At 63.2% G+C, this 24,673-nt stretch overlaps 1 protein-coding gene and 2 non-coding genes across 9 annotated transcripts in view; 2 read left to right on the top strand and 1 right to left on the bottom strand.

The window, feature by feature from the left end:
* Positions 1–628: 628 nt before the first annotated feature.
* TRNAV-CAC (transfer RNA valine (anticodon CAC)) lies at positions 629–701 on the top strand. Its single transcript has one exon. It is a non-coding gene; the product is annotated as a tRNA-Val (tRNA).
* Positions 702–898: 197 nt separating this feature from the next.
* On the bottom strand, positions 899–970 carry TRNAG-UCC (transfer RNA glycine (anticodon UCC)). Its single transcript has one exon. It is a non-coding gene; the product is annotated as a tRNA-Gly (tRNA).
* Positions 971–1,374: 404 nt separating this feature from the next.
* DPP9 (dipeptidyl peptidase 9) overlaps positions 1,375–24,673 on the top strand; it is a 39,995-nt gene continuing 16,696 nt past the window's right edge. For 2 of the 7 annotated variants that reach the window (XM_053897014.1, XM_053897013.1), the window contains exons 1-12: positions 2,392–2,445; positions 4,638–4,728; positions 8,606–8,859; positions 13,872–13,984; positions 14,998–15,171; positions 15,254–15,422; positions 16,162–16,275; positions 19,539–19,667; positions 20,748–20,809; positions 22,194–22,294; positions 23,927–24,104; positions 24,278–24,440. In XM_053897014.1, coding sequence (XP_053752989.1) covers positions 4,673–4,728; positions 8,606–8,859; positions 13,872–13,984; positions 14,998–15,171; positions 15,254–15,422; positions 16,162–16,275; positions 19,539–19,667; positions 20,748–20,809; positions 22,194–22,294; positions 23,927–24,104; positions 24,278–24,440 — 1,513 coding nt within the window. In that variant the 5' untranslated portion in view covers positions 2,392–2,445; positions 4,638–4,672. Of the gene's footprint in view, positions 1,403–1,990; positions 2,144–2,211; positions 2,279–2,391; positions 2,446–4,637; positions 4,729–6,192; positions 6,384–8,605; positions 8,860–13,871; positions 13,985–14,997; positions 15,172–15,253; positions 15,423–16,161; positions 16,276–19,538; positions 19,668–20,747; positions 20,810–22,193; positions 22,295–23,926; positions 24,105–24,277; positions 24,441–24,673 lie in introns of those variants that run through there. The other 5 variants (XM_053897015.1, XM_019430739.2, XM_053897016.1 and 2 more) reach the window with 5 other exon arrangements.

Here is a 24,673-nt window from a genome sequence, read left to right as displayed (position 1 = left end):
GGGTGTCTCACATGCTGTTCCTTGGTTAATCTTCCCGCAGAAGCAGATGTTGAAAGTATCGATGTGTTTGTTTCCGTTAAGCGCAGGAGAGTAACATTACCATGAAGTTCTTAATGGTTTGAATTGAATTGTCAGACACGTTAAGTTTCAATATTTTCTTGAGGATACTCGGGCGGGGGGGGGGGGGGGATGGCCACTCAAAAATGCACATTCTTGCTCCTGCCTCAGACTCCACTGCGGTTGGGCAAAGCACTGCCGAAACCGGTCTCCACGTACAGTTTTGATACATTGTTCGTTATGGAATTCTATTGCTACTAACAGGAGGATTTTGGTATGTTGCATGAAAATATCCATTTGTCTTGATTGTTGCGTTTTCTGGCACCCCCTTCGTGTCTGCACCTGAGGCCACTGCCTCGCTCTCCTCGCTCTAATCCTGGTCTGGGGGGGGGGGGGTGGGGAGGGAGAAGCGCGCTCCTCCGAGAACCGCCCCCCCCCAACCGCGCCCCCCTCCCCGGCCCCTCCTCCCTTCGGCGTCCGCGGCAGCGAGCTGGCGGGGCGCGGGCCGGAAGCGCGGGGATCCCCGCAAAAGCAGGCTGTATAGGCGTCCCAGAAAAGCCGCCTCTCGCTAGTTTCCGTAGTGTAGCGGTTATCACGTTCGCCTCACACGCGAAAGGTCCCCGGTTCGATCCCGGGCGGAAACACGCGTTTTTCTCAGCGTAAGACGGCGGGTAAGCCCTACTCGAGGGTCACCGGGACGAGGTTTTTAAATTTCTTCCGTCGCTTTTAAAGTCATTGCAAGGTACGAAAAACTTTAATTCGGCAGTTTTTTTTTCTTATAAAGGACGTTTCAACAGGCTATGGGGGGGTGGTGGGGGGGATGAAAAATAACACCGTCGCCTGCGTTGGCCGGGAATCGAACCCGGGTCAACTGCTTGGAAGGCAGCTATGCTAACCACTATACCACCAACGCTCCGGCAACCACCGCTTTCTCCGAGCGCCATTAGTAGAAGTCCCATCGGCCGGGCTGGGCGATACCAAACCGCACAGGGGCGCCCCTCTCCAGTGTCCCCTCCAGCTCCCCGCGCCGGAAGATGCTGCCGAGGGAAATTCCAAGCCTCTGGCCGCCAGGGACTGTGCGGGCGCGTCCCCCCCCCCCCGGGATCGCAGCCACCTTGGTACCGTCCGGGCGGCGGCCAATCGTAGGCCGCCGCCTGGGCCGCTCAACTTCCGGGTCAAAGGGGCCCGAGCCACCGGCTCCCCCGTGTCCGCCACCGCCGCTGTCCCCCGCGCCCGCCACTTCCGGGGCCGCAGTCCCGGGCATGGAGCCTCTAGTGTGAGGCGCCTCCGGCCCCGGGACGCCCTTCGCAGCCCGGCCGCCGCTCCGCGCCTGCCCCCGAGCCCGGTGAGCAGCGCCTGCGCGCCCCGTCCCGCCTCGGCCGCGACCCCGAGCCCGCCATTGACCCGCCCCACCTCAGCCCTGACCCCGGACGCGCCATTGGCCGGCCGCTCGGGTGCCCTCCGCCCCGGCCTCCCCGCGCCCCGGCCCTGCCTTTGGCCGCACTCCCGGTTCCAACGGCCCCCGCCTCGGTTTCCCTTCCGCCCCGGGCCCTCCGCGGCCCTTCTTCCCCTTCTGCCTCCTCCGGTGGCCGGGCCACCTCTCAGCCTCGCTCGGCCCAGCCTCCCCTCTCGTCCCGTCGCTGCCCAAGCCACCTGGCTCCGGTCCCTTCCGGGAGCGGCCGCACCCACGACGGCGCTCCTTCCCTGCGGGCCCTGGAGCTCCCCTCCCCATGCAAACACATGCTCCCCGTCTGAGAGCAGAGGCCGCCTCCCGGACCTGCTTCCTGCCCCCACCCACTCACCCCTCCCCGGGCGCTTGGCTTCCCCTAATCCACACCCCCACAGGTTCCAGCCCCTTCTCAGCCTCCCTTCCGGCCCTGTCCGGCCGCCCACCTGCTTCCCACCGGGCTGTAGACCGGTCTTGACACTTCCCCATCCATGCTGCCGCCGAGCCGTCAGAAGGGCCCCGCTGGTTCCGTTTTCCCCCGCCGCCGTCGTTCTCCCCACCCCCCCACCGGGAGGAAGTCACTTGCCTCAGTGGCAAGGACCAGCGTGCTTTCCAGGAGCTTGGACTGAAGCCCTGGAGGTGTGCACTGTGGTCGAGTCCCTGGCTGGTTCCCGGGAGGATCGGGCCAGATGGGGGAGGTCTTTCCTCCCCGGTGCAGTTCAGGGCACGCAGGCGGCGTTGCAGGGCGGTGAGGTGGCTCTAGGATCTGTCCAGGTAGAGAGAATGGGGCTGGGGGGGGGGGGGGCGGTCAGGACTCTCGAGGGGAAGGAGAGCGGGCTGTTTTGGCCAGGCTGACCTGCTGCGCTAAGGCATGCTTGTTCCATCAGGGTCTGTATCCCACGCCTGCGGCTGGAATGGAGGCTTTCTGGACCCTTTAGAAGGTCAGTGGTGGGGGCCGCGGGGTGACGGTGGCGGCTGGCGTGTGGGCAGGCGGGATTCATTTGCGTGCTCCAGGATATAGACATCTGCAGGAAGTGGTTTTCTGCAACTCCGGGGTCACTGCCCTGGGGCCGCTGGGGGGGGGGGGGGGCGTGGCTGCATCCTCCCCACGGGGAGCCCAGCGCCTGGCCCTCAGTCAGCCTTTGGTGGGGATCCTGGCTCTTAGGGGGGCGTCGGTGCAATCCCGCCCCCCGCCCGATGGTCATGTAACTTGTCTAGGTGACAGTATTGGCCGTGACGTAGGTTCCGTCGCACCTGGTGTTTTATTTGAGCACGTCATTGTCACGGCAGCCCTCCACGCAGGTACCGTGGCCCCCGTCTCACAGCTGCGGAAACTGAAGCACGATGTAACCGAGAGGTTACACTCAACCTAGTTTGACTTAACCGAGAGGTCGAGTGGTCTCTCAAGGTCACAGAGACCGAACGTTGTAGAGTCAGGATTTGAACCCATCTCTCTGACCACAGCGACCCCTCTTTTCACCGCAGGACTAAGAGTGAGGCCGGGGCTCGCCCACGGTCTCGGTGCTGTGACCGGGCGCTGCTTTCTTTTTCTCAAATATTTATTTCTGGGAGAGTGCAAGCGGGGGAGGGAAGGGCAGGGGGGTGGGGGGGACAAAGGATCCAAAGCGGGCTCTGCGCTGACAGGCTGGACAGCAGCGAGCCCGACGCAGGGCTCGAACTCTCGAGCTGCCAGATGGTGACCTGAGCCGAAGTGGGACGCTCAACTGACTGAGCCGCCCAGGGGCCCCTGCTTCCCTTTTCTTGAAGCCTCTCGGCACCCGCCCAGCCACCTGGGGCCTGGCTCATCACAAGGGTGTTCGGGTACTGACCAAAGCAGGGCTCCCTTTGACTTCAGACAGCGTTCAAGGGAGGACCGGGACTCATTAACTCTACCGAAAATCCTGTGTGTGCCAGGCATGGAACAGGACGGGTGTAAGCCTGCCCCCCTGGAGTGACATCCCGGGGAAGGGTGTCCCCTCACCCAGAGCAGGGGTTCTCAGCCTCAGCACTGGGGATGTTTGGGGCCACGTCACTCTTCGCAGTGGGGGTGGAGGCGAGCGTCCTGTGCTTTGTGGTTGGATTAGCAGCCTCCGGTCTGCGTGCCGGGGGCCCGTCTCCCAGCCGTGATGACCAAAAATGGCTCGTGGGGGCACAGTTGACCCTGGTTGAGACCCGCTGGGTGACGGGATGCAGTTGGCCCCGAAGAGACTCTGTATTCCATAATCATTTGGGCTCCTGAGGTCCTGGGACGTTGCACCATTTACATTTGTGAACTGAGGGAGAGGGGAGGTCACTCACAGACGCTGGGGTCACCGTGGTTTGTACAGTCTGACCCATCAGGGATTTATTCGAGTGTCTCGTGTGGGCCTGAGGATCTTACTCCACTGCCCCCCCCAAATTAAGAATGCGGAGTTTCTCTGCCTCGGCACACTCAGTGCCAGGAGCACCCCCAGTTGTGACAACCACAGCTGTCCCCAGTCATTCTCTGGGGAGGGGGGGCAGAGTCCTCCCCTTTGAGAGCCACTACCCCAGACTTAGCTCTGTATGGAAGGACAGGATGCTGTGTGGGGGTGACAGAGCGGTGACTTTGGATTGGGGGTCCGGAAGGACCTCTGCAGAGGTGAGACCGGGGCGTGAAGGAGAAGAGGGGCGAGTCCCACAGAAGGCAGGGAAGGGCCCCTGGGCCGTGGGACCGGCAAGTGCAAAGGCCCTGGGGTGGGAAGGAGTCGGTGTGTGTAGGGGAGAGTAAGGCCAGCGTGGTTGGAGATCACGGTCAGGGGCGAGAAGGGGAGGTCAGGAAGGCCATCAGAGTGTGGCCACAGGGGGGACCCTGGGACTGTTCGGTTTCTGGTGAGCACCGGGGGTGGCGTCCTTGGCGTCATTTAAGACTCCCGTCTTCTCGGGGACTTCTCTCGCCTTGGGAGGACTGCACGACAAAAAGGATGCTGCTGGTTTCTGGCAAGTGCCGGGCACCCTCTCGAATTTCCGGGCAGAGCCTCTTCAGAACGCCCTTGGCATTGGGTGTCCCCGGAGTAACGGAGGGCTGCCTAGAGCGGTGGGCAGGCGAGGAGGGCCGAGAGCGGGCACGCCCAGACCGCTGGGGGTTGCAGCCCGGGGGTCTCTCTGCCCGCAGGCTCCCCCACCCTCCTGAGGTCAGCCGAGTGGTTAATGCGGAAGGTTAAGAAGCTCCGCCTGGATCACGACCACACAGAAGGTTGGAGAAGGTAAGGGGTGTGGCCGCGGGAGTCCTGACCTGTGGGGGTGTCGTTGAGGTTCCCAAATTTCCGATGATGTCCTAGGTCTGGGAAGACCCCTGCCTCCCCCTGCCACCCCCTACCTTTCTGCGATGCCCCAGGACTCTGTTCTGGCTGTTCCGCGTGAGGTGGCAATGTAGGCGAGAGCAGGGTTTCTCAGCCTCGGGACTGCTCACGTGGGGCCAAGCCATTCTCTGTGGGGGCGTCCTGGGCGCCGTGGGGGGTGGAGCAGACCCCTGGCCCCCAGCCCCTCGATGCTAGGAGCACCCCTGTGTGACAACCACAGATGTCCCCAGACATCACCCGGTGTCCCCTGGGGCAGGATCCGGCCCGGCTGAGAACCGTTGGTCCGGAGGTTAGAATGTGGGTTCGGGGTCCGTCAGACTCGGGTGATATCTGATATCGGGCGGGTCATTTGATCCCTCTGAGCCTACTTTGCAGCCTCCCAGATGGGGCTGGCCCCAGAACTCACCTGTCAGGGTCACGGTGAGGAGTAATCATAACTGTCCACGTGAGGCCCCGGGGCACTTGGTGAGTCTCACGTGTGGGGCCGTGCACGAGACGGAGGCCACAGGAAGCCCTCCGGCCAGTGGGCTTCTAGCCCCCGTGGCTTCGTTTGCTTTTAGCCGGTGGGAGCGACCGGGCGGGCAGGAAGGGAACTAAAGAGCTCCTGGAAGACAGGGGTGACGTTGAGCAGTCTGCTTCGCTCCCCGGACGCGGGCTCCGGTGTCCGCTGGGGAAATGCATCAGCAGGTCGGCTGGTGACGGAGACCCGAGTGCCCCTTCTCACGGGCGTTAGGTCCCGGGCGGCCACGGCGTGGGCTGCGAACTGAGTCTGCGCCGGCCGGTCGTGACAGTGGGAGGCCCGCACGGTGCCGGAGGCAGGCCTTGGAGGGCAGAGCACGGCCCGCTGTTTCCCGGGAGCCCCCGCCCCACGGGGCCACTCAGGCATTTCCTCCCCGAGCACGGCGGGCCCCCGCCCCTCACCTCCCCGGGGCCTGCCTCCCTGCCCGCCTTCTCTCTTTGCGGTTGGCCGAGTGCTCCCAGACCTGCGGCCGGCACCGAGAATCCGCAGTTCCTTCTTCCTTCTGCCCGCTGCCCTCGTCACGGGCCCCGCTTGGGTCTCTGGCGGATGCCCCGCGGGGCGGTGGTCCCGGCTCTCGGAGCACCAGTTCGCGGGCCGCAGACCTCCCGTGGGGCCTTGTCGGTGATGGCACCGGAGGGCCCGAGCCGCCTGCCCGTGGCCTCGTGGTCCGCGAGGCGTCCTGCCGACTGGCAGAAGGAAAGCGTAGGCGGACCCGGCCCAAGTGGCTTGGAATCCGCTTCCGTTTCCCCAGCTGTGTAAACCCTTGACTGGAGGAGCTCAGGCTGGCCTAGGATGGGAAGCGGGGCACTTGGTCACCTGTTCCTCCCCTTCCCCCACCTCCTCTGCAGTCTCTCTGCACTTCTGGGGAAGAGAGAGGTGAGTGGAGGACCAAGTCATAGCACCAAGCCTGGGCCTGTCTGGGAGCTCAGACCGCCTGGCCACATCTAGAAGATTCCTAGAAGTTTCTCCCGATGTTTCATTTCATTTCTCATCTCCTGGATCACATTTTTGCTCCTTGGGCTCTCTGCAGTGATCGGAGGCAAGATCATTTTTATTGTTCCTTGCTATGGAAATAAGCCACATGATTCTGTGAGCGTTTCTGCCCGGCTCTCAGCTTATGGGGTCCCCTTTGGGAACCCTGGAGGTTGTGATCGGTTTTGCTGCCGTGCGCAAGGCCTGAACGGTGGCCGCAGTTTTGGCGGGGGGTGGGGGGGGGTGGGGGGTGGGGGTGGGGGCTGGGCCGGTCGGAGGAGTCCCCTGGCCTGGTTTTCTGGGCTGGTTGTCAGCAGCGCTCGGGGCCATGTAGGTTCCGGAGCGCTCCGCCCATCCTGGCCCCAGCCCCTGCCTGACACTGCTCATGCCCAGCGCCGCCCGTGGAGGTAAACCACAGCTCTGGGGGCGGGGTGGGGGGGGGGGAGGACGAGGGCGGGCCAGGACATGCTGCACGTGACCCTCACTGGGTCTCCCGTCTTTTCTGGCTTGGGTTCATTTGCCCCGAGGGTCCCAAAAGCCCTGATGGCCTGTGATCCCTGTCTTCAAAGCCATCGTAGGAAGTTGTGAACCGAGGGCACTCTTTGTGGCTGGGGAGCAGGAACCGCCTGCTTGCCGTGCCCCCCGAGTCCTGGCTGGGTCCAGTAGGATGGAGTCAGGGAGGCTTTTCTGTCCCTCGTCTGATACAGGGTCGGGGTGGAAAGGGAACTCTGAAAATCGGCCCACAGAGGCCATGCTCAGAAGCGTCTCCTCTTGCCCCTCGAAGCAGGAGACAGGGGTCCTTTCTCCCGTATGGGGACTCGGGGGGGTGTCTTGTTGTGAAGGGGCAGGCCCTTCTGGGAATTGGAGGGCACCGTGTGAAGGTGGGCACAGCTCTGCCTGGTGCTTCTCTGAAGCCCTCGGCCTGGGCTGTCCCTGTCCCTGTCCCTGTGTAGCAGCAACAACTCCCACTTTTGACCAGTGAAGCCCGGGCTCTGCCTGTAAAGCAAAGCCACTAATCCCGGAGCAAAGCTGCTAATCCCAGAGCACAAGGAGGCCCAGCATTCAGCGAGACCTTAGGCCGGCCGATGCCCACGGAGGAGAGGGAGGCCGCCCCGCTCGCCTTGGCGGCCTCGCTAGAGAGCCCGGCTCTTCCGGAACCGGGTCACTGTGGCTATGTTTAGATTTCCCTAAAGCAAATATTTGCCTGGCTAGTCCAGTCTGCTCAAGAAATGTGCCCAAACAGCCAGGGGGAGAGAAGGGAGGGACGGGGCCTCGGCCACAGCTGCTCAGGGAGCGGGGGAGGGGTGGGGGGGGCTGTCCCGAGGGGCGTCCGTTCTCTCTGCTGGGGTTCTCACACCGTCTGTGCACAGCTGCTTGTCTCTCTGAGCCTGTCCCGTGAGGCACGAGTTTCCCCCGCTGGACCCCAAGCTGGATGGCATGGGGGACGAGCTGTGCCGATTAATTCTTTACGCTCAGTTCTTTGCGTGTGAGCAAGCGTGTCTCCCCAAGGGCTTAATGCAAGATAATCATTCCACACGGCCCTCTGTGGAATGCGTCCTGGGAGCCAGGGGCCTCCTGAGGTTCTGGGGCCACTGCCATGAACGGGACAGGTGATCAACAGACAGCCCTTGTGCCAGTGCTCTGAGGGCAGGGGACATTAGTCGCTGACGCGCCTAATGGAGAGACCAGCCTCGGTACAGATGGTCATGGAAGGTTTCTGAGGACCCGACAGATACTTACACTGAGATCTGATTGGACGTTAGTCAAGCAGAGAGAGGGGAAAAGTGTTTCAGGCAGAAGGAAGCACGTGCAAAGGTGGGAAGGAGTCTGGCCTGTTTGAAGAGCCAACGGAAGGCCAGTTTGGCTGGGCAACTGATAAAAAGGGGATGAGGTTCGAGGGGCTGGCGGGGGTCAGAGGACAGAGAGCCTTGAAGGCCGTGACAGGGACTGGTTTTTACCCCCAGGACTGTGGAAAATCAAGGAAGACGTTTAAGCGATGGGGTCAGATCTGCGGTGGATGTGTTGGGTCCGTTAGCGAGATGTTGGGGTCATTTGGCACACAGGTGGCAGCGGCTTGGATCTCGGAAGCATTTGTGGTGTTCAAAAGAAATAGAACGACGCATTTGGGACATATTTGGGGGGCTGGGATAGTTGCAGGGGGGCTGGGACAGTTGCAGGGGGGCTCGTCGGGGGGGTTCAGGAGCGTCTGACGAGGGGGCAGCTTGTCAGTGACACAAGGGCGTCATCCTCCCTTCTCATCGTCTCCCCGCTGTCCCCTCCCCCTTACAGCTTGTCGCTGAATTCTGAGGGGACAGAGAGGATGGCCACTGGGGCGCCAGCGTCTGAGCGGGGTGATGCGGTCGGGACGGAGGACCCGGCCTCCCGCTTCCAGGTGCAGAAGCACTCGTGGGACGGGCTCCGGAACATCATCCACGGCAGCCGCAAGAACTCGGGCCTCATCGTCAACAAGGCTCCACACGACTTCCAGTTCGTGCAGAAGACAGACGAGTCGGGCCCCCACTCCCACCGCCTCTACTACCTGGGTAAGCCCTCCAGGCGCCCTCAGGCCCAGCCGGTCCTATCGGTTAGGAGGCCCAAAAAGAAGGGCCTGCCCCTGGGCAGATGTCCCATGAGGCCGTGCCACCCGCGGTGACTTCCGTTTGCAGCAGAGGTCTGGCGCAAGGGTGCCGCGGGGGGAGGTTGGGGGGGGGGGGCAGGTGTGCAGGTGAGTGGAGCAGAGGGCGGCCCTGCCCCGTTGGGTTGCAGCCGTGCCGTGGCTGGGCCTTGGATGTGGCTCTGAGCCGCTGCGATCGTCTCCAGAACCAGGGCGGCTGGGCCTGCCCCTGAGTCGTTTCCCAGCCCCCTGGGCCGGGCTGGGCCGGGCCGGGCCAGTGAGCGGCTCCTGGCCGTCGGAGTCACAAGTAACTCCCGTGGGTGCGTGCCGTGGGCCCACGCGTGGGAAGGCTCTTTGAGTGCGCCCGGGGATAAACGACACAAGCGGCTGGTCACACGATCGCGGTCCTCGCCCCAGACGCCTGGATAAGCACGTTACCTGCTCGTCGCTTCCTTCTGCGCCACGTGCCTCGGGGGCAGCACCGTCTGCATCCCCGGCGGCCGTTCGTGGGCTTGTGTTCCCTGCCGGCCCCGGGAGGGCCTGTGCGGGAACCGGTGGGGCCTCACGCAGGCCTGGCTCCTGGCAGGTGGGCGGCGAGTGTCTACTGAGCAAGCGGACGTTGCCTTGCTTTGCCCGAAGGTCTCGCGGGGCCCCTGCGGCAACAGGGCCGGGCGTGCCCCCGGGGAAGCAGCAACGGCCCACGATTGGTGACCCGGGGCAGGTGTTCAGCCTCGGTCCTCGACTCGACATTCAGGGCCTGACCGTCCTCTAAGGACCCACGGCCCCTGTGGGACGATGCTGGCCCCGGCCGGGCCCTCGGTCAGCGTTGGCGTGAGGGGTGGCACGTGCCGGTCGGCGAGGGGCGTCCTCTGCCTGCGGCTGACCCCCGCCGAGGGCCACGGCAGCGACTGGACGCCGGGTGGCTCTGCCCTCCGCAGACTCGGTGCAGCACCCCTTCGTAGAGACAGACGTGTGTGGAAAGCACGTTGGTGGTTTGGTGAGCGCGGGGTTGGAAGAGGAGGGATCGGGAACAGAGCTCAGCAAGCGACCGCCGTGTGTTTTGGAGATCTGGTTGTGCTGGGCCTCAGCTGCCCCCATTCGTCTCTGTCCCCTCCGCGGCCGCTCCCGAGACTAGTTGCGGCAGAAGCCGTGTGCCCCCCGCCGCCGCTGAAAATCTGCACCGCGTGGCCCTTTACAGAGAAGGGATGCCAGCTCGGGCCTGGGAGAGACGAGGATTGGGCGTGCTTCGGGCGACGGTCATCAGGGGGCGTGGCTCTCGGGGTCAGAGGTGGCCGGGACACGTGGACTGTGGCGGCCGCTGCTTCTCTCTTCCCCGTGGTTCCGCGGCCCCCAGCTCGGTTTTCCAGCCCTCGCCGCCTCAAGGTCAGGCTGCCGTCCTGGACCGGATACGCGTATGAGTTTCGTGGGGCTCCCGCTGTCGCAAATCACCGCTGACTCGGTGGCTTAAAACAAACAGAAACGTATTCTGTCGCGGTTCTGGAGACCAGAAGTCCGAACTCCGTCTCTCCGGGCCAAAGTCAAGGTGTCCGCGGGCCGCGCCACGCTTCCTGCAGAGGCTGTGGGGGAGGACCCGTTCCTTGCCCCTTCCGAGTTCAGGTGTGGCCGCCGGGGCACGGAGCCTCCTCCTCTACCTTGTGTCTGAGGTCTGCCTCTGTCTCCCTTATGAGGGCACGTGATTCCATTTAGGGCCCACCCGGGTAATCCAGGCTTCTCCCCAACTCCAGACCCTTAACTGCATCCCCTCTGCAGGTTCCCTCTTGCCGCAGAAGGTGACGTACTCACAGGGTCTGGGGATCAGGACCTGGGCATTTGGGGGCCACTGTTCAGCCAACCGCAGAGCTGCCGAAAGGGATGGAAACCCCCTGAGCTGGTTTGAACCGCCAAGGGCACCTCACAGGAAGGACCCGGGTGTGCCGGGGAGCCCCCACCCCGGCCTCAGGCCGTGGCCCTGGGAACCAGGAGCTGCGAGGGGCCCAGGCGTCTGCCCCGCACACGCTCTGCTCCACACATCCGCCCCCACTGGACACCTGCCTTCCACCGCCACGCGCCCAGGGTGACCCATCTCAGGTTCCGGCCACCCGCACAGATGGACGAGCTCTCGGAATTTCTGGGAGCGGGAACTAGGTCCGTTCGACGTAGGTCAGATGTCTTGTCTGCGGCCCGTGCGTGTGTCTGGGGCTGCGGTGAGTGGGTCCCTGCAGTCCGTAGGACGCCTGCCACCACGGCAGGTAGGGGACAGACGGCCCTAGACAAGGGCTGTGGACTTGGCGGAGACCCCAGAACCTTCCCCGGACATCTCCGAGCCATCCTGCTTTTTTGGGGTGACGTAGCTCACCTTTGAGGTCATCCGTCTGCATCACTCAGTACCTTCGGGGTGCCCCGAAGCTCACTTCGTGTCCAGGTTCTTGGGGCACGCCCCCCTGGAGCCCCCGAGTACTTTCGTGATAGGTCATTGTGCTGGTCTGGCCCCAGGAACGCTGCAGCCAGCCGTGTTTGTGGATGGAACAGAAGGGGCCTCCGAGGGCCATGCCGGCGTGCTTGCCCTGGGAGCCCCTCCCCCCTGAGTGAGCGCCGGCCTCGCCGTCACCGGGGCCTCAGGGAGGGCTCTGTCGGATGCACACGACGGATGAGGTCCGGCGCGAAGAAAATCAGCAGAGGAGGGAATGTGCCGGCTTCCGGGGCCGACGATGGTGGCGGTCGTGTTCCAGGGCTCGGACCGCAGCTTCTCCGGCTCCGCGGGGGTTGGTCGGCTCGTCCCCCTGCAGGTGGGCGTCTCCTGTAGGACAGAGGACGACGCAGGGCCCGTGACCACTCTGGGAGTCCCTCCGCGGGGGGAGGGGGCCTCTTGTGTCCTCGTGACCTGAGGAGAGCCCGGGCCCAGTGCGGGTCACATGCCCATCACGCTGGCTCCTGAGGCCACAGTGCCCGAAGATGGTGCTTGTGCACATCTGGGCCACCTGCCACCCCGGTGGATTTTGGGGGCTGGGGTGCTGTCCCCAGAGGTGGGGTGGAGCTGGCAAGGGGGGAGGCAGGGGAGGGGCAGGGGCAGCAGAAATCAGACCCCGGGCTTACACGCCCAGCGTGTGACATCACCGTCACAGGTGCCAGGGCGCCGCAGGGAATGTGCTGCTCTGTGCCATTTGGTGCCGTCACTTACTAATGCGCTGGGCGGAGGAGGTGGCTCCGATGTCCTTGGCAAGGCCGTTCTGTTGACTTCCTGTTGGGAAGCCTCTGGCTCTCCCGCTGAGCCCCGAGGACAGGGGTCCGGAGCTCGGGCTGCCGGCTGCTTCCTCCCGGCCCTCCACGCGGCTCCCGCGCGGCTCTTCTTAACGAGGTGTCACCCACAGAGCCTAAAACTCGCCCTTCTAAAGGTGGGCACCGCTGGCTTTTAGCGCACTCACAGCGTTGTGCAACCCCCACCGTCTAATTCCAGAACGTTTCCGTCACCCCAGAAAGAAACTCTGGACCCATTAGCTCTCGCTCCCCTCCCGCCCCCGGCTCCTGGCAACCATGAGTCCGCTTCCTGTCTCTCTGGGGTTGCCTGTCCTGGACGTTGCACGGAAATGGGGTCATGCACCGTGAGATTCTTGTCCCCACCTGTCTGTCCCCACCTGTCACATGAACTTGAGAAGGAAGCATGCCCCGGGCGGGGGGCGGCGTCACGCCTGTGCCTCGAGCTGGGGATGAGAGGCAGACGGCACAGTGTCGAGGGGCCTTGGCCGTGAAACCGTGGGTGTGGCCCAGGCGCACGTCTACATCACCTTTGCGTTTTCTCAGCGTGAGCTTCCTAAGGTTGCCCTTGAAACCTTTCCTCCTGAGATACGTTCTTCCGTTGCTAACTGAACTTCCCGTGCCACGTTCGTCGGAAGTGGAAAGCCCTCGTGGATTGCCACATGAACCAGCTGCCCGTGAAGAGAGTCGTGACGAGAACAGACATTATCTGTCGGGCTCTGGCCCCAGAGGCGCCGAGCGCGGGGCCTCCCCGTCCCCCGCTCGTAGAGGCGAGAGCGCGTACGAGGAGGTCCCCGAAGAGGCCGCCCCCGCCACGTGGAGTCTTCCCCCTGGAGGGCACGGGACCGAGAGGGGCCCGGCGTTGTAGCCCGTTAACAACAGCCCCGCCGTCATCCGTTGACTTGAAGACGCTGTGGGTTAGAAGAGAGGTTGTTGCTTCGTTTGCCACTAAGAACACGACCGCCCCTCTGACAGTAAGACGCAGCCGAGAGGCAAGAACACGAGAAACAGCGGCTTCACTGGCGAAGAGCCCACGTCCCTCCGAGCGACCCATCGGGGACACCGCGTGACGCGCCTTCTGTGTCCGGCTCGTTTCGGCCACACGGAGTCCTCACCAGGCGGCTACTGTCCTCTTGCAGACAGGCTCAGATTAGATCAGTGGGGGGCATCTGGGGGCATCTGTGGCTGTCCCCACCCAGGCACTCCTGGTGTCGAGTGGGTGGGGGCCCAGCGGAGCCGAGGGGAGGGGTGCTGGTGGGGTGCACGGTCCCCGGCTCCCTTCCTACGTTTGCTCTTTCTCCGACCCTGGATTGGTCCTTGGCCTCTGCAGAAGCCTTTGACGGGAACAGACACCCGAGCCCCGAGCCTCACCTGTTGAGAGCTGGGTTTCCCCGACCCCTTTTGTTCTCTTGCGTGCTAGTCCTTCGGTAACTTAGCACAAGGCGTCTGTCCAAACCTCTCCGATGTGAAAGATCCCATTACTGTTGCTAATGGGCTCGAACCTGGGGCCGGAGCATCTGTGGGGAGGGCTGCCCGGGGCGGGGGGGGGGGGGGGGGGAGAGGTCGGAGAGGAGCCAGCCGCGGGGAGCCAGGGGAGCCAGCGTCACCGCTGAGGCCAGCCCTTGCCCCAGGCCCTCTCCTCGCCCTGGGCAAGGTCACCCATTCTGGTTTTTCTCTCTTCTCCCCAAGGGATGCCTTATGGCAGCCGCGAGAACTCCCTCCTCTACTCCGAGATCCCCAGGAAGGTCCGGAAGGAGGCTCTGTTGCTCCTGTCCTGGAAGCAGATGCTGGATCACTTTCAGGTGAGCCCGTGCTGCGGGGCTCCGGCCGGCGCTGCCCTGGGCCCCCCGCCACCCCGCCACCCCCACCCAGGGCGAGGGAGACAGGTGCAGGCCCCCCTGCCCGCTGTGCTCCAGCCCCAGTGCGGGCCCTGATGAGCGCTCCTTACCAGAAGTTCCTTTTCCACGCCTCACAAAGACTTGGAACCAACCTGGTTCCTGCAGGGGAGACTTGGCTAGTACTTAACCGCAACCAAAGTCGGCTCACCTAGGGAGAAGAGGGCCGGCGAGGGACGGGGGTGCCTTTTGCCGTGGTTTGTGTTGATTTCTTTGTGGTCGTGGCAGCACGAGGTGCTGGGTGGAGGCACATCGTGCGTTTCTCCACAGCCGTGTGACCGCCCTCACTTCTGCCCCAGGCCCACCAGGCGGGGCGTGCAGGGGGCGGGGGGGCGGGGGGCGGTCGTTGCACTCCGGGTTCTGCTTTTCAAAAACGCGTTTCTTGCCGGGAACGTTGCCCCGTCGTGTTCAGAGTTCTCCTCGGGGCAGCCGCGCGCCCAGACCCCTCCGGGTTGGGTGTTTGGGTGGCCAGGTGGTCCTGAATTTGCCCCGCTCCCCCCCCCGCCCCGTGCAGAAAGCAGAAGTGTGTGGTGGAGGGAGGGTTCACCCAAAGCTCTGGTTGGACGGGATGGTGCTCAGGGCAGGAGGGAGGGCGTCTGCGGCATTGGCGTTGGGGAGCAGGGGAGAGTACCTTGGGTAGCCGCCCGTGCCGGCGGCTAGGGGAGAGCCCCGTCTGCCTCAGAGAGGACCTCTGGGCAGATGTGGGCGCAGGCGAGCCCAGAGACGGGCCCAGAGGGGAGGAAGCCTCGGGTGAGCCCGGAGCCTGTCCACCAGCCCTGTTGCCGAGCCCGCCTGGGCACCTCATGGCCCCCGGGCTCGGGCCGCTCTGGCCTCCTGGTTGGGGAGCTGCGCCGGACAGCTGTGCTCAGCAGAAAGTTCTCTCTGGCTGCTGACGCGGGCCCGTCCGTGTGTGTCCCCAGGCCACTCCCCACCACGGAGTCTACTCTCGGGAGGAAGAGCTCCTTCGGGAACGGAAGCGCCTGGGGGTCTTTGGCATCACCTCCTACGACTTCCACAGCGAGAGCGGCCTCTTCCTCTTCCAGGCCAGCAACAGCCTCTTCCACTGTCGGGACGGGGGCAAGAACGGCTTCATGGTGAGCCCTGGTCACTGGCTGGGGGCAGGGCGGGTGGCCGGGCAACCTCCCGTCCCCCTGAGCCAGACCTCTGTGTCCCCAGGTGTCCCCCATGAAGCCCCTGGAAATCAAGACCCAGTGCACCGGGCCCCGCATGGACCCCAAGATCTGCCCTGCCGACCCCGCCTTCTTCTCCTTCATCAACAACAATGACCTGTGGGTGGCCAACATCGAGACGGGCGAGGAGCGGCGGCTGACCTTCTGCCATAGAGGTGAGGCCACGCAGGGGGCCGCGCTCCTGTCCCGGGTGGGTGCTCGCGTGGACGGCCGCTCCGGCCCCCAGCGCAGCTCCCAGAAAGGCCCCCGTTCCCACTCCTGTTACCCCCGACCACCGGGCGCCTTCTCGGACCCTGCTGTCCCGGTTCCCCCGCCTGTGTGTCCTGCGTGGCTCTGCCCCGGCCTCATGGGGAGTCCAGCTGCCTGGTCCATAGTTTTCTCTGTGTGAGTCAGCCGGGGTGGCCTCTCCCCCCACCAGGTCCTTGTTCTGCCTCTGCTCACGCGAACCCTCCCCACCCCCCCCCCCCCCCCCCCAGTTCCCGTCCGTCTCCTCCGAGTCGGGCTCGGGTCTCACGTGCTCCCTGAGTTCTCCCTCACCCCCCTGCTCCCCAGAAGTGACCTCCTTCTCCTGCATGTTGTGTGGAGCTCTGCCCCAGTCAGGGGCTCCGGTCACACGGCCCTTCCTGCCCGCAGCCCCAGCGCTCTCTCCCTAAACCTGAAGCTTAGCCCAGGCGGCACGGACGCCGGCCGCGTCCGGAGACACCGTTAGCTGTGGTGGCTGCTTAAGGACGCTCCTGGCATTGCGCGGCAGGGGCCAGGGCTGCGGGTCAACCCCCCAGCGCTCCGGACGCCCTCAGCCGTAGGATATTTCAGCCTCGAGTGTGCGCGGTGCTTGGGGGCGGAGGCCGGCTGTGCGCCGGGTTCCTCACCGCGTGCGGCTCTCTCCCTGTCCAGGCTCACCCAGTGTCCTCGATGACCCCAGGTCTGCGGGCGTGGCCACCTTCGTCATCCAGGAAGAATTCGACCGCTTCACCGGCTACTGGTGGTGCCCTGCCGCCTCCGGGGAGGGTAGGCGCCCTCGCGTTTGCCAAAGCGCTTCCCGCGCGTCCCTTCTGGTAGCGGAGCCACGGCCTGCCTGCTTCTCTGCCCTCGGCTCTTTTCGCTTGAAACAAACCGCAGAGCCTTTTGTGTCGATAGTCGTGTCCCAAGCCGTTCAGGCCGCTCTGACAGGACCCCACAGGCCCGGGGGGCTGGGGAACAACAGACATCTTTTCCTCCGGGTTCTGGGGGCGAGCCGTCCAAGGCCGGGGCGCCAGCAGATACGGCGTCTGTTGAGAACCTGCCTCCTGGCTCACGACCACTGTCCTCTCCCCGCGTGCTCACAGGGCAGAAGGGTGGGGCGCTCGCTGGGCCTCTGCTCTGTCGTGAGGACACGCTCGTCTCATTCCCGGGGCTCCCGCCCTCCTGACTTAATCCCCTCCCGGAGGCCCCACCTCCCCCTACCAGCGCCTCCGGGTAGGATTTGACATTTGAATTCGGGGGTACGAACTTTCTGTCGGTTGCAGTCAGGACACAGAGGACTCTGATGACTAACTGTCCCTGGGGTGACGATGGGCCACGGCGTGTTTAACCGGTTCCACACCTACCGACACTTCGGCTGTTGCCGAAGTGTTTGGTTTGGGTTTCGCTTTTTATTGTAAACGGTGCTATGGCGAACATTTTTTTTAAAATTTTTTTAATGTTTATTATTTTTGAGATAGAGACAGAGAGCAAGCAGGGAAGGGGCAGAGACACAGGGAGACACAGACTCTGAAATGGCTCCAGGCTCTGAGACGTCAGCACAGAGCCCGACACGGGGCTCGAACCCACGAACCGTGAGATCATGACCTGAGCCGAAGTCGGACGCTTAACCAACTGAGCCACCCAGGCGCCCCTGAACATTTTTATATACACTTTCTGATCTGGGAGTTTCTCAGTGGCTCTTAGCCAGGGACGATTCTGCTCCCAGGAGACCCCAGGTGACGTCTGGGGACATCTGTGGTTGTCACGACTGGGTGGCTACTGGTACCGAGCAGGCAGGAGCCACGGGTGCTGCTCTGCGCCCTACAGTGGCCAGGACGGCTCTCTCCCACAAGGAGTGATCCAGCCCCAAATGTCAGCAGGCCCGAGGATCCTGAATCCTGCCACAGAGAAAATTCCAGCTATAAGAGAGCTGAGCGGAAGCTACACACGGCTTCGATCTTGATGGATTTCCTCTTTGTGGAAGAAGCCAGATCAGTGGGTCCTTTTGTATCTCTGTGTCTTTGTCCCCGTAGTGCGGGGGGTATCTTGTCCCCTCCAGTGTTCGGTCAAGCAAGATCCATCTGCTCTGGGTGGGGGACTTGTTTCTGGAACGTGCCGGTAGCATCAGACCCTCTTGTGCTGCTAATTGATTTCTCCGTGGCCTTCGTACCCCTGTGAGCTTCAGCGGTGCTCACGTCCCGGCCCCGGGCTCCGGCCGTCTGCCGTCAGAGCCCCGTCTCCTGTTCGCTCTTGCCTCTAGTTCAACTCACCTTGTCCTTAAATTAACTTGAAAGAAGACTTTATGGTCCTGCCATCAACAGAAGCAAGACACTAAATCCTGTGATACAAAGAAGCCGGCACGATATGTTTAAGTTGGCTCCCAGGAACAGGAGGGGTCGCCCCATCAGAGGGGCACCTGAGGCCGCCTGGTGCTGCCCGAGACTCAGGCCGGGTCGCAGGTTACAGGGGACAGCGCCGTGACCTCTCCTTCCACCTGGGCCGGGCTCCTCAGCGCGCTGCCGTGCGGCGTGTAGCCCCGGGGCCCGTGCCTCTGGAGCTAGGGTCCGGGGTCAGCTCTTTCAGCCTGTGGCTGTCTGCAGGCCTGAAGCGTCCCGGTCGGTAAGATGGGGTCCTTGGCCACGAACCGGATCTCTCCCCGTCGGCACTCTGGACTTCGGGGCTGGCTCATCCTCTGTGCTGGGGGCCGTCCTGAGCACTGTGAGGTGTTGAACAGCATCCCTGACCTGAGGTGTTCCTCGGGCTCTGACCAGCTCAGGTGACCGACCCCTGGGCACACAGAACGGCCCTTGGTTGGGGTCCGCTGGTCTAGATGATCTCAGAGGTCCTTTCTCTGGCGTGCTGGTGCCGGCTCAGAAACCCCTTCGAGGAAGACCCCCCCCCCCCCAACTCCGTGGCCGTCAGCCATCTGGGGTAGCCCCCTCCCAGACCCCACACCCGGGGTCACCTCCTGTGCTGTCTCGCGTGAAGGGATGGCGCTTTTCCTCGGCCACAGCAACCCGAGAGTATTCTTCCCGGCTGTCGGGGTCTGGGGATCAGGAGTCCTTCGTGCGGGGCAGGTGGACGCAGAAGTCTGAGGCAGGGGTTCGGGCTGCGGTGCGGCCAGTCCCACCCCGTATGGCCTCAGGCCAGCGGCTCACCCCTCCTGTGCCCCCTCCCCCCCTGCAGACCGGGTGGGGCTGGGCCGCTGGTTCTGGAGGCACCCCTGCTCCATCTGGGGCGAGTCTCCGGTGGGGCCATAGGACGCTGCAGATGGGGACCCTTTTCGGCAGCCTCAGGAGGAAGCAACAGCCGTGGGCTCCCTCCCCGTGAGGTCAGCACTGCCCGTGCCGCGTTCCTTTCCAAGCGGCCACCGCTCGGGGATTCACGCACTTCTCACGATGCTTATCCGGGGCCTTCTTGAGCCGAGCCCCGCGTGTTACTCCGCTGGGGCCGCCAGAAGCAAGCCCCCCAGACACGGCGGCTCAACAATAAGCATTTACCGTCCTGGTCCCGGAGGCGGGAGGTCGGCCATCAGGCGTCCCCGGGGCTGCTTCCTCCTGGGGCCGCTCTCCTCAGTGTGCAGACGGCCGTCTTCTCCCCGTGTCCTCACGTGGTCGTCCCTCTGCGTGTCTGTGCCCTCATGTCTTGTTAATGAGGACACCAGTCAGATTGGATCGGGCCACTCTGATGACCTCCTCTCAAACTCATCATCTCTCTAACACCCTGTCCCCAAATAACAGCCCCATTCTGAGGTGCTGGGGGCTCCCCACACGGGATTTCAGTTCGGCCCCATAACACCACATAGGGCCACCTCTCATGCCATCTCCTAGGAACGGCTCAGTTCTTCCCGTGGCGCAGGTGAGAACACTGAGGCCCTGGCATGAGATGTAACGGTTACAGTAAACAGCAGGGCCAGGCTTCTAGCCTGGGGGCTCAGGCTCTTATCCGGGCCCTGCCGTGGTAGAGCTGGGTCCCCTTTCTGTGCGGCAGAAGGTGGGGTGACAGCAGGGACGTCTGGCGCCCCCAGCAGCTCCCCCTGCCCCTTCCAGGTCCGGAAGGCTTCAAGACGCTGCGGATCCTGTATGAGGAAGTTGACGAGTCTGAGGTGGAAATTATTCACGTGCCCTCTCCCGCGCTAGAAGAAAGGAAGACGGACTCCTACCGATACCCCAGGACAGGTGAGGGCACTGGGCAGCGGCCCGGGCTGCCCAGCAGGGCAGGCGTGCACCAACCAGGACCCAGAGGGGCAGGCCGGGCTCGACAGCGGCAGCGGGGCCGGTGCCACTATCGGTGACCTCGGGGCCCGGGGAGACGGTGCGAGAGGGGGGGCCCGGGGGTGCGGCCCCATCCGAGGGCGCGTCAGATCCTTGGCACCCCGTGAGAATGCAGGCTCGAGTTTGCCCTGTTTCTCGAGGAGGCCAGGAATCCAGATGGCTCCAAGAAACCGCCTGCTTCTTAAACGCTCCTCGAATTATTTAAAAATGCTTGGCGAGCTAATTGAAAATACGTTGCAGGCCGGGTTCGGCCTGTTTTTGGTCCCCTGGGAAGCGTGTGGGAAGCGCCTACTATGTGCTCCACCCGACAGGGCCTTGCAGGGATACTTCCAGTCCCTGGTGCAAGTGGGAAAGGTCGGCCCTCCTCCTGCCCCGCCGCACGGGTGGGAAGCTGAGCCTCGGAGGGGCTGCCCGTCCCGGGGCGAGCACCGTGCAGGCCACGGTGGGGACTGATCGTAGGTGGGGCTGGAGCCTGACCCGCATCTGTCTGTGGCGAGTGCCATTTGGCCATCCCGGCCAGTAAGCCACGTGCCTCCTGACAGCTCGGGGCCCAGCTGAGGCACGGGGGACACGTGTCACCTGTCCGCATCGTTGACGGTCTTATTGTGGACGTGCCCTGTCTTTGCGACCAACTCTCAGGCTCTCCAAAGGCAGGGAGGCATGTTCTTTATGTTTGTCCCCCCACGACCCGCCTTCCCACCCAGCACGGGGTCTGGCCTGCGTTCTTAAATGGTAAAGACGGTTGTCACGGAACAAGGTCCAGGGCCAGAGTCAGAAAGGCCTGCCCGAGGGACTTTGTGCCCGGACCAGAGCGTTGACGTGCCCACGGAGAGACCTTTGGATACCTGGTCCCTTCCTGCCCCTCCCTCCCACGCTGGCTTTGTCACCTTCCTAGGGCATCACCCCACAACCTCCACCCCAGTCACCTGCTCTCGGCCCTCACAGGCGACACCTGCCGGCCTCACCTCCCTTTCATTTCTGCAGGCAGCAAGAATCCCAAGATCGCCCTGAAGCTGGCCGAGTTTCAGACCGATAGTCAGGGCAAGGTGAGCGTGGCCAGGGTGCCCGGGGGGGAGCTGGGTGAGGAGGGGTGGGGCCGGGGTAGGTGGTGGAGATGGGGGGACAGTTGGGTGACATCAGCAGGCCGCTTGCCCCCTTTCCAGGGGCACGCGAACCCGAAAAGGCACTGCCTCCGTAGCGCCCCGTCACCCCGCCTCGGTCTCGAAAATGAGTGGTGGCCCGGCCTCATCTGCCTCTGGGTGGTCCTGGGGTGTGAGGAGGCGATGCTGAGGAGCGGCCCTTGAGCAGAAGGTCCCACAAGAGCTTCCAGAACAGTCTCCAGAGCAGAAAGCTCCGTTGGGTAGTCGTCCAGGGGACTAGAGCTCCGCCCCGGCCACTCCCCGTCCCTGGCATTTGGGCAGGTCCTCACCTATAACTTCGCCGGGATGGTCAGTGCTCCAGACGCTTCTCTCTGTCACCCCGGGGTCAGTATCGACAACAAGCGTCCTTATCACCCCGGGAGCACTCGCTCAGGACCCCGCAGCCGGGAGGGCAGGAGAGGCTATAACCGAGAAGGGCTGAGGGGATGCCAGGTCAGACGGAAACCACCTCCCCCCTCCCCCCAGGTCAGAGGTCAGAGTACTCAAGCTGAGGAAGCTCTGGGACGTTTGTGCCGGAATGACTTTTTGTGTGAGGTTTCCCAAAAGGCGGAAGATAAAATGTGCTTATTTTCACGATCGGGGGTTAGGTTTTGGTTTCGGAATGATCAGACCCTGACCAAAACCTCCTTTCTACACTCCGTACCAGAACGTTCTGGCAGATCTTACACAGACCTGACGTTAGGTGGCTTCACTGAGCCCCTGCCAGCAACGTGGTTCTCGGCCCATCCTCCGGAACCGCCGAGCGCCGGCCCCGTTAGCCTCCGGGAAGCCGCGGCAGCTGGACGTTGTGTCGCCCAAGGCTGCCTGGCTCTGTGGTGACAGCCCAGGCCAGAGCCCTCGCTTTCCTGCCAACAGGCTGTCCTGACAGAGCCCCACATGCCGGGGGCTCGGACCACAGAAGCATGTTGCCTCCTGGCTCTGGAGCCTAAACGTCTGATAGCAAGGTGTGGGCAGTCCGGCTCCTTCTGCGGCCGTGAGGGGGTCTGTTCCCGGCCCCGCTCCTCGCCTCGTCCTGCCTTTTGTCACAAGGTGTCCTCTGCCTGGCGGCTGAGTCCTCACATCCCCCTCACGAAAGGGGGCTACCCTATTCCAGCACCACCTTAACTAATGACACTGTAGCCGCCCCGCTTCCGAATACGGCCCTTTCTGAGGCACCGGGAGCCAGGACCCCAAGATAGGGATTGGGGGGACACGGTATCCCCCCACCCCACCCCCAGCAGCGGCCATCTCCTCCCAGGCACCATGTGACCTGAGTCTGCTCTCCCCTTAGATCGTGGCGACCCAAGAGAAGGAGCTGGCACAACCCTTCAGCACGCTCTTCCCCAGGGTGGAGTACATCGCCAGGGCCGGGTGGACCCGGGACGGCAAATAGTGAGTGTTGCCTCGTCACTCACCTCGTGACCCTGCGGCCACATCAAGGGCAAGTCTCTGGAGCCAGGCCCCGGGCCACCGCACGCAGGCCAGGCAGCCCGATGTCACTTTCCGTATGGCCCGCGAGCCAAGAGCGGCCTTCGTGCTTTCTAAACACTTAGAAGTCAGAAAATCCAAAGAAGAATACCTCCTCACACACGGAAACGATATGAAATCCACATTTCAGCGTCCAGGAATAAAGTTTTATGGTCACGGGGCCACACTTGCTGGTGTACAGATCGTCCGCAGCTGCTTTCACGCCACGCTGGCGGGGTTGACGGGCTGCTTTCGAAAGGAACTGTGTGGCGCACGAGGCTGGAATATTTACTTGCCGGCCCCTGTATCACAGAGGCAGCCTGGACCGAGGTGCCGGGCCTTTGGCGGGCGGCAGGCTCTGGCTGGAATCTCCTGTCCCTGTGGCATCGCTCTTTGGTTTTAGTTGTTGTCGTTCCGTGTTGAGACTCAGCTTCTCTACTTACGGTACCGACATCTCCGTTTAGAACACATTGTCCGTTTACAGTCGGGGAAGGTAGAGGGGCACCTGGATGGCTCAGGAGGTTAAGCATCATGGGTTCAAGCCCCGTGTCGGGCTCTGTGCTGACAGCTCGGAGCCTGGAGCCTGCTTGGGATTCTGTGTCTCCCTGTCTCTGCTCCTCCTCCCCTGCTTGTCTCTGTCTCTCTCTCTCTCTCTGTCAAAAATAAACATTAAAAAAAGTTTTTTAAATAAAATTAAAATAAAATAAAAAACAAAAACATAAGGCACCTAGGTGGCTTAGTCCGTTAAGCATCCGACTTCGGCTCAGGTCATGATCTCGCGGCCTGTGGGTTCGAGCCCCATGTCGCGCTTTGTGCCGACAGCTCCGACCCTGGAGCCTGGAGCCTGGAGCCTGCTTCGGATTCGGTGTCTCCTCTCTCTGCCCCTCCCCCACTTGTGCTCTGTCTCAAAAATAAATCAGCGTTAAAAAAGAAAAGGTACAGAGAACTTTTTTCCCCCCAGTTTTGAGAAGTTTTATTTCAAAACAGTTGTTTTGAGGACAGAACATAATGATAGACTAGCTCCCAAACGTGATTTTTAAGCAATACCTACACCAACGCGGGGCTCGAATTCACGGCCCCTCCACCGACTGAGCCAGCCAGGTGTCCCCACCTCCAACGGGATTTTGTCTTTTTTAAGTTGCCGTTTGCCTGCCTCTATCCCAAGTCCTTAAGGACTCAGGTTGTTTGACAGGATGAACAATTTTTTAACACACACACACACAAAAGTACAATGTCCATTCAGAGCAAAACAGGAAATAAAGGGTAGTGAATGAGACGTCTTCGAAACGCTGCTCTGAGTCCTAACGACACGCGATGTTTCCAGAATGGTTGAGTTAGAGTCCTGTCGCCGCCCCCCCCCCCCCCCCATCTTCTCCGGAGGGCCCGTGCTAACGAGAAGCCTTTGTGTGCTACGGGGTTACTCGGTCGAGTGTAGGCCAGGCCGCCAGAGGAAGGGTGGTTGTGACGCCACGCGTTCGGAAAGGGAGGCGTCTGTCACCCGGCTTCCCCCCGCTGGGCCCTGAGGCCTGCGGCCGCTCTCTCTTGTCGCCCCCTCAGTGCCTGGGCTATGTTCCTGGACCGGCCCCAGCAGCGGCTCCAGCTCGTCCTCCTCCCCCCGGCCCTGTTCATCCCCGCCACCGAGGATGAGCAGGAGCGGGTGGCCTTGGCCAGAGCGGTGCCCAGGAACGTCCAGCCGCACGTGGTGTACGAGGAGGTCACCGACGTGTGGATCAACGTAAGCGTGGGGAGACGCCGGGTGTTGCGCCCCGCCGGGGCCCCCAGATCCCCGGCTGGGCGGGGCCGGGGCGGGGGCGGGGCAGCAGGCCGAGTTCGCCTCCCACGGACCGACGCCTGGCCACGCGGCGGCGGCCCGCCTCCTGACGCACGTTCCGCCTTCTGCCCGGACAGGTTCACGACATCTTCTACCCGTTCCCCCAGTCCGAGGGAGAGGGCGAGCTCTGCTTCCTCCGTGCCAACGAGTGCAAGACCGGCTTCTGCCACTTGTACAAGGTCACCGCCATCCTAAAGCCCGGAGGCTACGACTGGAGTGAGCCCTTCAGCCCCGGGGAAGGTGAGCAAGGCCCGACTGACCCCGCCCCGTGAGCGTGAGCGTGAGCGTGAGCGGTCCGCGAAGGGGCGGGGCTGGGAGGAGTCAGAAAGCCAGCCTCTCTGGAACGTCTTTCGCGGTCTGGCAGGGGCGGTCTGGCAGGGGTTCTCGGTCGGTAGCGTGTACCCAGCGCCGACCACGTGCCAGGCCCTTCTCACACCAGGGGCGGGCACACCACGGCCACAGATCAAATCCGG

The sequence above is a fragment of the Panthera pardus genome, unplaced genomic scaffold (assembly GCF_024362965.1).
Source record: "Panthera pardus isolate Hobbes unplaced genomic scaffold, ASM2436296v1 HiC_scaffold_8, whole genome shotgun sequence".
NCBI classification, from domain to species: Eukaryota; Metazoa; Chordata; class Mammalia; order Carnivora; family Felidae; genus Panthera; species Panthera pardus.
This window is presented reverse-complemented; position numbering and strand designations above follow the sequence as displayed.